This window comes from Chiloscyllium plagiosum, chromosome 28 (assembly GCF_004010195.1).
Source record: "Chiloscyllium plagiosum isolate BGI_BamShark_2017 chromosome 28, ASM401019v2, whole genome shotgun sequence".
In the NCBI taxonomy this organism is placed as follows: domain Eukaryota; kingdom Metazoa; phylum Chordata; class Chondrichthyes; order Orectolobiformes; family Hemiscylliidae; genus Chiloscyllium; species Chiloscyllium plagiosum.
In genome coordinates, this window is record NC_057737.1 from 32,006,432 (window position 1) to 32,018,764 (window position 12,333).

Genomic DNA, 12,333 nt, shown 5'->3' on the forward strand with positions numbered 1-12,333 from the left:
CACATGAAGGGAAAGAAAGGGTCAATATTAGTTAGAAGAAAGTGGACAAAAGAAGGCGGGGAGAAAGAAGAGAGGAGGATTCATCTGCACAACATGACATTAGCCTGTATGGCGGTAGAAACATTACAAAAGAGAGTAGGTGGTACCTTTACAACAGATTTGACAAAGGAGATAGAAAAGGCAGGACCATCTGCACCATTATATCCTAAGTTGCCTGTGGTACAATCACCGCCCCCATATCCTGTAATACAAATGCCACTTATGTATGTTCAAGAAGGGGTGTTAGACATGTGAGAAGTAGGAACAAGAGAGTACAAGAAACAAGAAAATACATGTTAGATGGTGGTGCATTCCTTGTCTTTTGGACTGTTACAGAAATTACAAATAGTAGAGCTTCTCCCCTTCATTCATCTTCCAACATTGAAAATTAGGGGAGGATCTTCGAGAGGATCATATTAAACTGGAAGTGCCAATTGGAGTTTGTCTAAATCAGTGAGAGACTGGGGCAAGTGTCAGATCGAGGCCATGACAGTAAAGGCCGACATGACACTTGATCCCCTGTCATTTTTAAATTATTTTCATGTGATTGTGACTAAAACCAGTTATAAACTGATTCTTTTACAAATGGCATAGGTAGAAGAATAGGGCCGCATGGTGGCTCAATTGTTAGCACTGCTACCTCACAGCAGCAAGGAACCAGGTTTGATTCCACTCTCAGGTGACTGTCTGTGTGGAGCTTGCACGTTCTCTTTGTGTCTGTGTGAGTTTCCTTCAGGTGCACAGGTTTCCTCCCACAGTCCAAAGATGTGCAGGTTAGATAGATTAGCTACGCTAAATTACCTCATTCGGCCCAGAGATGTGCAGGCTAGATTGGTTAGCCATGGGAAATGCAGGCTTACAGGGCCTGCAATGGCCCCCTTCCACGGTGTTGCTTGTTTGCGTAAATTGAAAATAAAATGTTAGTTTTGAAAAATATAGAATGAATGGGATTAAGGTAGCACTGAGTTTTGGAAAGAAGCCAAGGTGTGAACCTGAGCTCATTGTTTCTCAATGTAGAATAGACATTGAAAGCAATTTAACAAGCAAGTTGAATCATTGCTTTTGCTTCTTGCATACCCTCCCAGAAACAATAGCTTTTCAAGTTATTGTGTGCTCAGAACTGTTGAAGGACTCCAAATGGAGGCTGACTAACTCCTTGTAGAGCAACATTATCAGCTCAAACTCTGTTGTTTTGTCTTTTTGCCAACATAACCCACTTGGGATCTAATTCACTTTATTCTTTTTTTAAGATGTTACAGATTCGGCCAGCATCCGAGGAGCTGTAGAGAGAGTGGAAGCAATTCTTGGCAGTAGTGGACTCAACCTGCTCATCAACAATGCTGGAATAAACTCTCATGCAACTCTCGAAACTGTCACAGCTGAAGACATGATGGTGGTTTACCAAACAAATGTGGTTGGCCCCTTATTGGTGATCCAGGTAAATGAATTCTATGGTCTCAAGTTTATACATTTTGAATGCTATGAATAAGGAGCATTTTTTTAAATTTTTGTCTAACTTTCTCTGGTTTTCTTTACTTGTTCAGCCTTGAACACTCAATCATCCTGGTGATACCATTTCAAGTTTGATGGGAGATCTTTGAATCTTGGCCAAGTGGTTATATTTCATGTTTTAGCTGAAGTAGCAAGTGTTGGGTTGAATATTTTGACTATGGGGGCATCAGAAACAAGTCTGGTGAACTGCATCTGGAACACAAAATCTCCTGGGCTTTTAACATAATTGAAATTGTTATGTAGGCAAAGACTGGCTACTTGGGTGAAGAACGAGTGTGCCTATTGTGCTGTACTCCTGTGTAAGTTAGTACTTCCAGGAGAGTGGCTGCGGAATCTGGAAATCAAACAGATAGCTGGAAAAATCAAACCGTTCTCCATGCCGAACCCAACATATTCTAACACTTTTCCTCTCACTTAAAGCTCACATTTCCTATGTGACTGCACTGAGAGTATGGGTTTTTACAAGGAAACATGATAAAAATTCAGCAGCGCTTTCTCTGGGCAATTAGGTTAGTTCTACCAGTGATCGTAAGGATGAATTTTAAAAATTTCTTTATTTAGCTTAATGGTAATGGCCTTAATGATTTTATTTTGGGAATCAAGTATTCAGACATTTCTTGGGAAACCATACAAATGCTGAAAGAACAAAAGGAATAATGTGTCTGGAAGCAAACAAACACAGAGGTTTGAGCAGGGAGTTTAGAGTTGTGCTAGACAAGGTCAATCAATCCGAACTGGCGAATGAAAATAGTGCTGAAAATATTCCATGTGATAACTGTGTGCAGGCCTCCGTGTTGTGGACTGTTCCTACTTCTGTTAGTTGTCCTATCAGGGATAGCTTTCACTCTGCTAGTACCTGCTTGCACATTAGCCCTGAGGTTCTGACTGGAGCAGTCACATATACTTTCCTCATGTTAAAGGACTGGGACTTGTTCGCTTTGGCTCATGAACATTAAGAAAGGATAATTCCCAACTGTCGGGGATCGACTCTGCAGCAGGAGTTTGCCTCAGAGAAATGAGTGGACAAAAGGAGGGAACTGTTATTATTCTCACTTCAGGGCACTGTACTTCTGGGCTGCTATTACTCAGGCTAATCATCTCCAGCAAGTTTTATCTCCTTTTTCATTTTCAGTTCCAGTAGTTTTCTCGCTGCTTATTCTGTTCTATATTTTTTGTTGTCAGGCTTTTCTACCTCTCTTAAAGAAGGCAGCCCAGACCTTGGATATGGAAAAGATGAGCTGTAACAAGGCAGCAATTGTCAATATCACCTCGCTCCTGGGATCCATTACATTGAGTCAGAAGAATTTCAGACGCGCTCCAATGTATCCATACCGCCTCAGCAAGGTAGTTAATAGGAACATAAGACACAGGAACAGACCATTCAGCCCCTCAATGCTGTTTTGCTGGTCAGTTATATCATGGCTGCTGTATATTGTAATTTCTCCTACCCACCCTATGTTCTGTAATTGTTAACACTGTTACCAAACAAGTATTAGTTTTGAAATTTGCAATTGACCTAGCCTTAAACTTTCAGGAGAACTGAGATTCAATTTTGCATAACCCACAATGTGAAGTGATTTCTGGCACTGTACTTGAATAGCATGGTCTAATTGTAATGTTATCTCCTCTTGTTCTGAACTCTTTTAAAAACATAAAGATTAGAAGCAGGAGTAGAACTTTCAGCCCCTCAAACCTATTCCACCACTCACTGAGATCATGGCTGATCATCTACTGCCACTCCACCTTCTTGCATTTTCCCTGAATTCCTTTAGTATTCCAAGATGTAATGATCTTTGTTTTGAATTTGTGATGAGGCTGCTCCTTTAACAAGGTTATGTTGTCCTTGCGTTTGGCTTTTTTTTTCAGAGTGATCGTAAAAGACAGAAACTCTAAAAAGTCTGAGACTGAAGAGTTTTCAGGCCAATTTGATAATAGCCAGCAGACATTGCCTCAGACAGAAGGCTTTCAAGTTTAAAAAAAAAACTTGTACAATGAAAGGGAGTAGCCTGTTCTACCAGCTTGGCTTTTCTCTGGTTTGGTTTGGTTTTTAGCAATAATGGGAGAAAAGTTGCTGGACCCAAAGAAGCAGGTCCAGGCTGGTACTCTCGCTCTGACGTCTATCCTGTGAGACCCTGTATTTGAGTTTTACTTTTTGTGCTAAGGGGTGTTCATGGGGATAGTTGCAAGTATTTGGAACAACATCATTAAGTTGGGATGATCTGTTGGGTTTTCGGAGATGTTAAGTTATTCGATATTTTGGTTTCTGTTGTTTGTGTTTCATTCAGTAATCTTGTAAATAAGGCCTGTTTTGTTTAAAATGAAGTGGTTTGACCAGCAGTGTTTCTCCTGGAATACCCACTGTACACCTGCTTAAAACAACTAGCAAAGTTAGGGTCTGTGCTACCTTCTAGAAATGATTTGAGGGGTCTGGCCTGGTCCATAACAATTCACTCAACTACTGTTTGGCAGCGACCAATTATACTATGAGCCAACCCAATTCCATTTATCAGGAAAATGGTTCTCTTCCATTCCCCATTAATTCTTCAGTACAATTTGAACTTTCCATCCTTGGGTGACCCTATAAACATGAAACCAGTTCTCGTCCACGATGCTCTATGTACTGTTCCTCCTGATGAGTATTCTAGGTCTGCAGGTTTCGTAAGTTGAGCAAATAAGAAGAAAGGCTAATTATAAGGATCGTGATTGCTGAAATATTGGCTTTTCTGAAGGTAGTTGGTTTTGAATTCTATTTTTAACATTTTCAGGAGCATTCTGCACAATGAGCATGCTGAAGGAAATATATCCATTGTAGACCATTTGTGGGATAGTGGCAACAGTAGGGAAGGTCTGAATGAGGAAAGAGCTCAGACTGACAGTGTTGACTTGGCACAAGTATTGGGAGAAAGGAAATCTCTAAAATTAGACGCGTCAGTTCAAGTGATTATCGGACAGCTTTTTCTTTTGCAAAAAGAAATGAATATACAAAGAGATTGTTGGATGCCCATTCCTCTATGTAATACTCTGCGCAGATTTGATTTCTTCCCAAATTTTGGTGTGTATAATGTTTAATTTTTACTTAGAGTAGACTATAAAATTACATCTCACTTGATGAAGGAGAGAATTAACCTTAATTTAGAGAGGGAAGGTTTGATCAGGATAGTCAGCATGGCTTTGTCAGGGACAAGTCATGCCTCACAGATTTGATTGTATTTTTCAATGAGTTGACCAAGTGTGTCGATGATGATTGTGCAGTTGATGTAGTTTATATAGATTTCAGCAAGGCTTTTGACAAAGTCTCACATGGAAAGCTGATAAAGGATGTAAAAGCTCTTGTGACCCAGGGGAACTTGACAAGTTTGATCCAAAGCTGGTTTAGTTGGAGGAGACATAGTGTTGGAAGAAAGCTGTTTGTATGTGCAGGCCAGTGTCCTGTGGTTTCCACAGGGATCAATGCTGGGTCCCTTTCTTAATTCCGATAATCAGAAATGATGTAGATGAGAATTATGGAGGGGATAAGTAAATTTGACAAATCTTATCCCTCTTTGTACCAATATCATAGGTTCTAATGTGTACCAAGATCTCTGGTTATTCACACTACACCCCACTCCCAACCCCCACTTCAGAATATTCTGCCAATGCAAAGTAACATCCCTGCTCAGAGAGCTGGTAGGCAACATACCATCCTGGAATTACACCTTTAGCTGCAGCAACATCTATTGATTCTCCAAATTACCGAATCCCTGAACAACATTGCTTTTCTGACTTTCCTCTTCACTCTCCTGGTATAGCTGAGCACTGATAGAACCATCTGGACTCTCTAGAGGAACCATCATGTTCATTTGTATTCAAAAAGGAACACCTGACAGCAAAAGAAGACCCCATGTATATTTTGCTCTCTGTCTTCCTTGGCGTCCTTATCCATCCGGTAGATACCTATTCCCTCGCTGACTGCACATTCTTAAACTTACACAGTGACCCCCTCCAGGTGGGAAGGTTATGAGCAGTTGAACTAAAGAGGTCCAGCCATGGCCAGGTGAAAATTTGCTCTTCATAGCACCTCCTTCCCCTGAGACTGCTTTCACTGCTTGACAGGAGATTATCATCTTTGAAAACATTTGCACTTTGTAGCAAGACCCTCACCTTTAGTTGCACATCCCACTTGTCAGCTTTTTCCACTGTGTGGGAGCAGCATATGCAGCTCCTTCCTGAGGGCCAAGATAAGATATAGCAGGATCAGCAACACCAGCTGATACCTCCACACTCACTTGACTGTCCGAAGCACAGAGGTGACAGACACAGAGATCCAGTTGGAAATAGGCAAGACTCCCCAAAATAGGATCTGTTGTTAGTGGAACAGATCTCCTGATATGCCTCAGGAGATTCAGGGTTTTCACAATTCTGCTGGCATCGACATAAGAGGCTGACCAGAAGCTGGCAGTGTAATTTTTCCTGAGTTTTACAATTTATCTCTGTGAAGCGTAATGCTTTCACTCTCACTATTGTACCAAACGTGCCTCATTCCCTATGTACTGCAGTGCTATATCACCCTGTTTATCCTATTCTCCCACTCACTGAGGGTGGAAAAATCAATAGGTGAAATCATCACCAGTTATCTCACGGTCATGAGGGAGGCAGCCCTCTGGTCATCCAGGAATATGGCAACTTTACATTTCCTTTCAACATTTTCAAAATACTTAATCCAGTTTGTGAAGTGATGGTATTTTAATATTCTCTTCGGAACTGGGGAGGAGACAGAGTCAATACATTTCAAAATTCATTTAATCGCCATCTTGAAGTCTGAATTAAATATGTTGGAAATTAATTGTTTTTACTTTGAATTAGAGGTTATATGTATGCATAATTAATGAAGTGAATAAATACATCCTTTTTTCTAACTGTAACAATTTATGCTTTCTAGTCATGTCCAGAGATGTTCACAGTTTCTTTTGGGGAGGTTAGGGTGGTGAGAGAGAATGAGAATGCCCTCTGGGTTACTTGGGTCAAGTTGATGGTTTTTCTGAGTTATCATTCCAGCAGCTGAAGAGGCAAAAAGCAGTTCCAATTAAACTGAGAGTGAGTTGGGTGTTGGGAGTTTGGTCTCTCCATTTGAGCTCTCCACACTTAAACGGGGTGGTAGGGTGGTGAAAGAGGAGGAGTTGAATGTGCGAAGACTGAATGGGGAAAGAGAGCATAGTGGGTGAATGTGGAGTCCTGAATACGTGACAGAGAAGGGAGGATATAAATGATTGAGTGAATGTGAAGGGAATGAGGAGATGAGTGAGTGATTGAAGTATAGTTGAGATTGGGGGTCAGTCTTTGATTCCATCTTTAATTTCCCTTGAAAGTGTGGTGAATTAGTATTGGACCACTTTGGAAAATAGATGATGAAGTAAAGCCCGAGTCCTTTGCTTCCCTTTGCATGTATATAATCCAGCAGGGTGATGTTCAGTTGTTAGTATGACTTCATTCTGCATTGCATACACTAAATCCACTGAATGTCAAAATCACTTTTGGTAATTTTATGCAATTGCATCTTTACAGTCATGGAAGACAAGCAAAGGGAAAACTAAACCACTTGAAGATTAATAATTCCAACTACATGAAATACCCTGGATGAATTTGCATTTTATTACAGATTGTAAAATTCACAAAAAAACTTCATTTTTCTTAGGTCATTCTCATTCCTGCAAAAGGCTTTCTAGCTCTTGGTGAGCAGGGAAATGTTGGTGTGTCTCGAAGAAATATGGATAAAAGCCACATGGAAGTTCTCACAATCCCTCCCTTTTATTGCAAGAACAATGGCACCAGTGGAGATAAAGGCATTAAATGCGGGGGACAGGATGTGATTTAGTGCGTCAATAACTAACAAACTATCATGATGAATTTAAGGCAGAAAGTTACATAATTGATTTTGAGAGTCCAGTGATAAGTGCCTTTGCAAGTTTTCTTTGATCTTCAACTCAGATGCTCGGAAAATCAAATAGATTCATGGAATCTCAAGGGCTGTTAGGGACAGGCAATAAGTGCTGGCCAGCCAACAATATCCATGTCCCAAGAGTGAATAAGAAAAAAGTCATAGAATGGGAATAGCACAGTGGAAGCTGTTCAGTCTGCATTGCTCCGAATTGAACACGATATCTCAGATGAGGCTGAATCAGTGTTTGAGAAGGGTTCACTGTAACTTACTTGCTTTTCTACTCTATTTACAAGACACCGGGTCCCAAACACCCTGTGAGCCACTTTCTCATTCGACCCTGCCCGATTTATACACAAACATCTCCAGCTGCCTCTGCTTCTACACCCACATTTGAATTTTATCCCTAATTTTGTATTGCCATTCCTTTGTTCTTCCTACCAAAATGTATCACATCAACTCATCTGAATTGAATCTTCATCTGCTATTTGTCTGCACGCTCTGCCTGCTTCTTCCTTGAAGACTGTCACTATCTTTTTTACCTGGTGTTACCTGCAGAATTCAAAATTGTGCACAGTACACTAAGACCAGGCCGTTAATACAAATCAAGAAAAAGCAAGATGCTGATATGACTCACTAAATAACTGTTGACAACAATTCTGTTTCCTGTTACTCAGCCAACTTCCTATAATGCTGCCACTGACCCTTCCAATAGCTTCAGCTTTACTGACAAGCCGGTTATATAGTACTTCATCAGGCTCCTTTTTGAAATCCATGCATATGAAATGCATTGTCTCCTCATCCTGTTATATCACCAAAAGTCCTCAAAGTGGTTAAACATGATATTTCTGCACAAATCTATACTAGCTCCCCTTGATCAACATTTGTCCAAGTGACTCTTAATTTTGTCCCTGATTATAATCTCTGAAGGATTTGCAGCACCATTGTTAAACTGACTGGCCTCTAATGTTAGGGCTTATCCTTACACCCATTTTGAAAAGGGGTGTTAAGGTCTGCAATTTTCCAGTCCTCTGTACCATCCTTGTATCAAAGAGGACCTCAAATTATGGTCAGCTGCTTTGATATTTCCATCCTTATTTCCCATTGGTGCTGGTGAATGATCAACTTTAAAGTACAGCAAGATCTGACAGGGACAGGTCTCTCCAGAATTCTGCATATATTTTTAATACTTTCTCCTAATCAATATTTAGATCAATATATCAACAATTTGCTCTTTTACTAAGACCTTGCATCTATTTTTATCAAGGAAAGAGGTGATATCAAAGTAATCATTTATTACCCTGTTCCATATCCATAATTCCCCTAATTGGTCCCTAATTGATCATACTCTTCCTCTCACAACGTTTTCATTACTTCTCTGTCTGAAGAGGACTTTTGGATTCCCTTTGAGATTAGCTGCCATTTTCTTCTCACTTTTCTGCTGCTATTTCCTTTTCTCATCCCTGAGAACTTGCTGTCTTCATCCGAGTTCTCACTTCCAATGTCCACCTGTGACATTTGTCACACCCTTTTCATTGTACGGCCTATTCCTCACATCTAGAGGAACTCTGGTTTTGTTTGTCTTACCAACTCCCCCTTATGGGAATGCACTTTGACTGTACAGAAACTGTTTTATCTTCAAAGGCAGCCGATTGGTCAGTTACAGTTTTGTCTGCCAATCTTTGATTCCAATTTACCTGAGCCGGATCTGTCCCCATCGCATTGAAATTTTTACACTGGATTACTCCTTGTTTTTTTTCCACAATCAGCCTAAAACTATTTCCGCTGGTTGGGGGTTCTAGGACTAAGGGGCATCTTCTAAAAATTAGGGATTACCATTCAGGAGAGATGTTCAGAAGCACATCTGTACACAAAGGCTGGTAGATATTTAGAATTCCCTTCCACAAATGGCAGTGATTGCTGGATTGGTTGTTGATTTTAATACCTTTACTTCACAAAAATTCATCTCGTTCAGATTTAAGGGAAGTAGGCCAAAAACAGGCATATGGAATTAGGCCAGAGATCAGCCATGATTTCATTGAAAGGTGGAACAAGCTCAAGATAATGATTGACCTACTCCTGTTTGTTCCCGTGTTCCTATCACTGTTCCCTAAATGTTCCTCCAGTAATATGTAATTCATTTATCCCACTTCATTCCCCTGAAACCAAACACTACAACACTTTACAGAAAAGCAGAAATTGCTGGTAAAATCTCAATAGGCCTGCCAGCATTTGGAGAGACACCAAAAACTGCCTTCAGTTCTGAAGAAGGGTCATTGGACCTGAAACATTAACTCTGGTTTCTCTCCACATATGCTGCCAGAACTATTGTGATTTTCAGCAATTTCTGTTTTTGTTTCGAATTTCCAGCATCCGCAGTTCTTTTTCTTTCAATCAATACTTTCTTCTTCATGCAACTGGGAACATACTGATCAGGAAAATGGCTTTGTACACACAACAGAAACACTTGAGCCTCTCTGGCTTTTACACTATTACTATCTCAGTCTATAGTCAAATATTTAGTTCCCACATCATAAATACTTGATAGTTTTTGCATTGCTGTGTTTTTTGCAAGTTTGTTCCTTTATATCCTTTCCTTCAGATGGTGACCTATAGAGAACAGTTAATATTGCAATAACTCCTCCATTTCTCAATTCAAATCTAATAATATTGTCTTTGACTCTTTTCGGTGTCCATGTCTGTCTCTGTGTCAGTCTGTCTCTTCTTTTCTTTCTCTCTCTCCCTTTGTGTCTCTGTATGTGTCTTTCTTTCTTTTTCTCTCTCTCTGTCTATATCTGTGTGTGTCTTTCTATTTTTCTGTCTCTCTGTCACTCTGTGTGTCTCTCTCTCTATCTTTCTTTCTTTCTGTGTGTCTCTGTCTTTCAGAATGATCCACTCCACTACTCCCGATATGGATATCTGGATCAAATACCTGGATGTAAGATTATAGTTAATAAAACCAAAGAAACTCAGCAGATCTGGCAGTATCTGTGGAAAGAGAGTCTAAAATTATGTTACTTAATTGGCCTTAAGAAAGAACAATCTGTTTAATGATGTTGCCTGAGAGATAAATATTGTTGAAGGCAGCAGGGAGATCTCTGAAGCTACAATGCCCAGCTGTGCTCCATATCTTCAGTACTGCACTGAAATATAAAGATTTTTCCCAATCAACCGTAGAAGTGCCCTATAATTTCAATATGTAAGTAAATGTTTCAACTGCTCTCTCCCCATGTTTCAGGAATTCTGCACTATCCTACAGTGTGGACCATCATATCCCTGGTCAATCACAGCAGCACTTTGCCAGTAAAGAATTGATGCACGCTCTGCTAAGCCTTCCACTTCATTGAACCTCTGCCAATTAAATGAGTCTCCCGGAATCTTGGACCCATTTGTGTTGTAGCAAAGAGAAGACACTTACAATATCTTTGAAGGAACATCTATGTTTTTTTGTGTGGTGTACCTCATACCAGCTCCTGCTGCTATGTGCTCACTGTTCACACTCTCTTAATATTCAATAGCTGAATCTATCATGAAACATGGACCTTTAATGAACAAATATCTTTCATTCGTTTTACTTTTAGGTTGCATTAAACATGGCAAGTATGTGCCTTTCAGAGGATCTGAAGCAACATCAGATTCTTTCTGTTGCTGTCCATCCCGGCTGGGTTCGAACAGACATGGGAGGCGAGGAAGTAAGTAAAGTGGGTTAGTCCGATATCCTCCCTCCTCTTAATGTGTGCAAGTGCTGGTTGCTAGTTGTAATTCATCTGAGGCCGAATGATACAAGCATCTGTATAAGTGGAAAAGAACTGAAGGTTTCCATTTCAGAAGTATGTTTCCAGATCTTGGGCATTTCATTTACAGCCAAGTAAGTAAGAAAATTGAAACAGAAAATTTCAGACACTGTAGCCTTCTCCACCATTGAATAAGCCAATGCCTATAAGATCTGTACCTTCTCTTTATTTAGGCTATCTTGGTTTTGTAATTCTTAAACCCTCAGTCATGGAAGTCTATCAATTTTAGTTTTGAAATCGAACAGCTAACTCATTGCATTCCAACGACTTCAATTTTGAGCCTGAAATGTTGTCCTCATTGGTGTGGAGGTGGAAGGCAATCAGGTCAACGATCCTGACAGGTCAGCAGAAAGACTGGAGTTTTGATGCTGTTAGAGTGAGCATTCACATTAGTTAAGCTGCTGAAAGCTGAGGGCCAGTAATGGAAATTGTTCACATCCTGCTCGAGTCTCTAAAGGCTGAGTTTTTGTGGATAGACTGACTAGCTTTGAGAGAAGAAGGTTGAGAGTAAGTGAGAGGTCTTCGAAAATGTTTTGGATAACATAGAGATGCTATTGGTGAAAGGATCTAGAACCAGAGGAGATGGCCTTAAAATGACTGGCAAATGAAGAAAAAGCAGCTTGAATGGAGACTTTCTAATTCAGCAAGTGGCTATGATCTAGGATGCCTTTCAAAGAGGATGATATTGTACAGGAAAGGTGAAAGGGGAACAACCGGGGTCAGCAGCATTGGAAAGGTTTATCACATAGGCCACAGGCAGTATATTCCCTGGCCATTGTATGGCATTGAACCCACCTGGAGCTGGTGTCTCCTTGGCCCAGCCACTGCTGGACCACTATTTGGCAGCTACACAGTTGTGCACAGAAACATCCAAACATTAGGAATCCTCATTCAGGAGGCCAAAGGGGTCAGCACTACTCAATTCCTTGTGTATGTGTTATCCCCTCTGCTTGCTTGTAGCTTAGAGATAGGCTCGGAGAAAGTGAGGATTGCAGATGCTGGAGCTCAGAGTCGAGAGTGTGGTGCTGGAAAGACACAGCAGGTCAGGCAGCATCCAAGGAGGAGGAGAGTTGA

At 40.5% G+C, this 12,333-nt stretch overlaps 1 protein-coding gene across 1 annotated transcript in view; it reads left to right on the plus strand.

Moving 5' to 3' along the window:
- The window catches only part of LOC122564219 (short-chain dehydrogenase srdF-like), a 32,157-nt gene that overhangs the window by 17,839 nt on the left and 1,985 nt on the right, over positions 1 to 12,333 (plus strand). Inside the window, 3 exon segments of the mRNA XM_043718915.1 lie at positions 1,290 to 1,477; positions 2,734 to 2,895; positions 11,047 to 11,157. Of these exon segments, the coding sequence (XP_043574850.1) occupies positions 1,290 to 1,477; positions 2,734 to 2,895; positions 11,047 to 11,157 (461 nt within the window).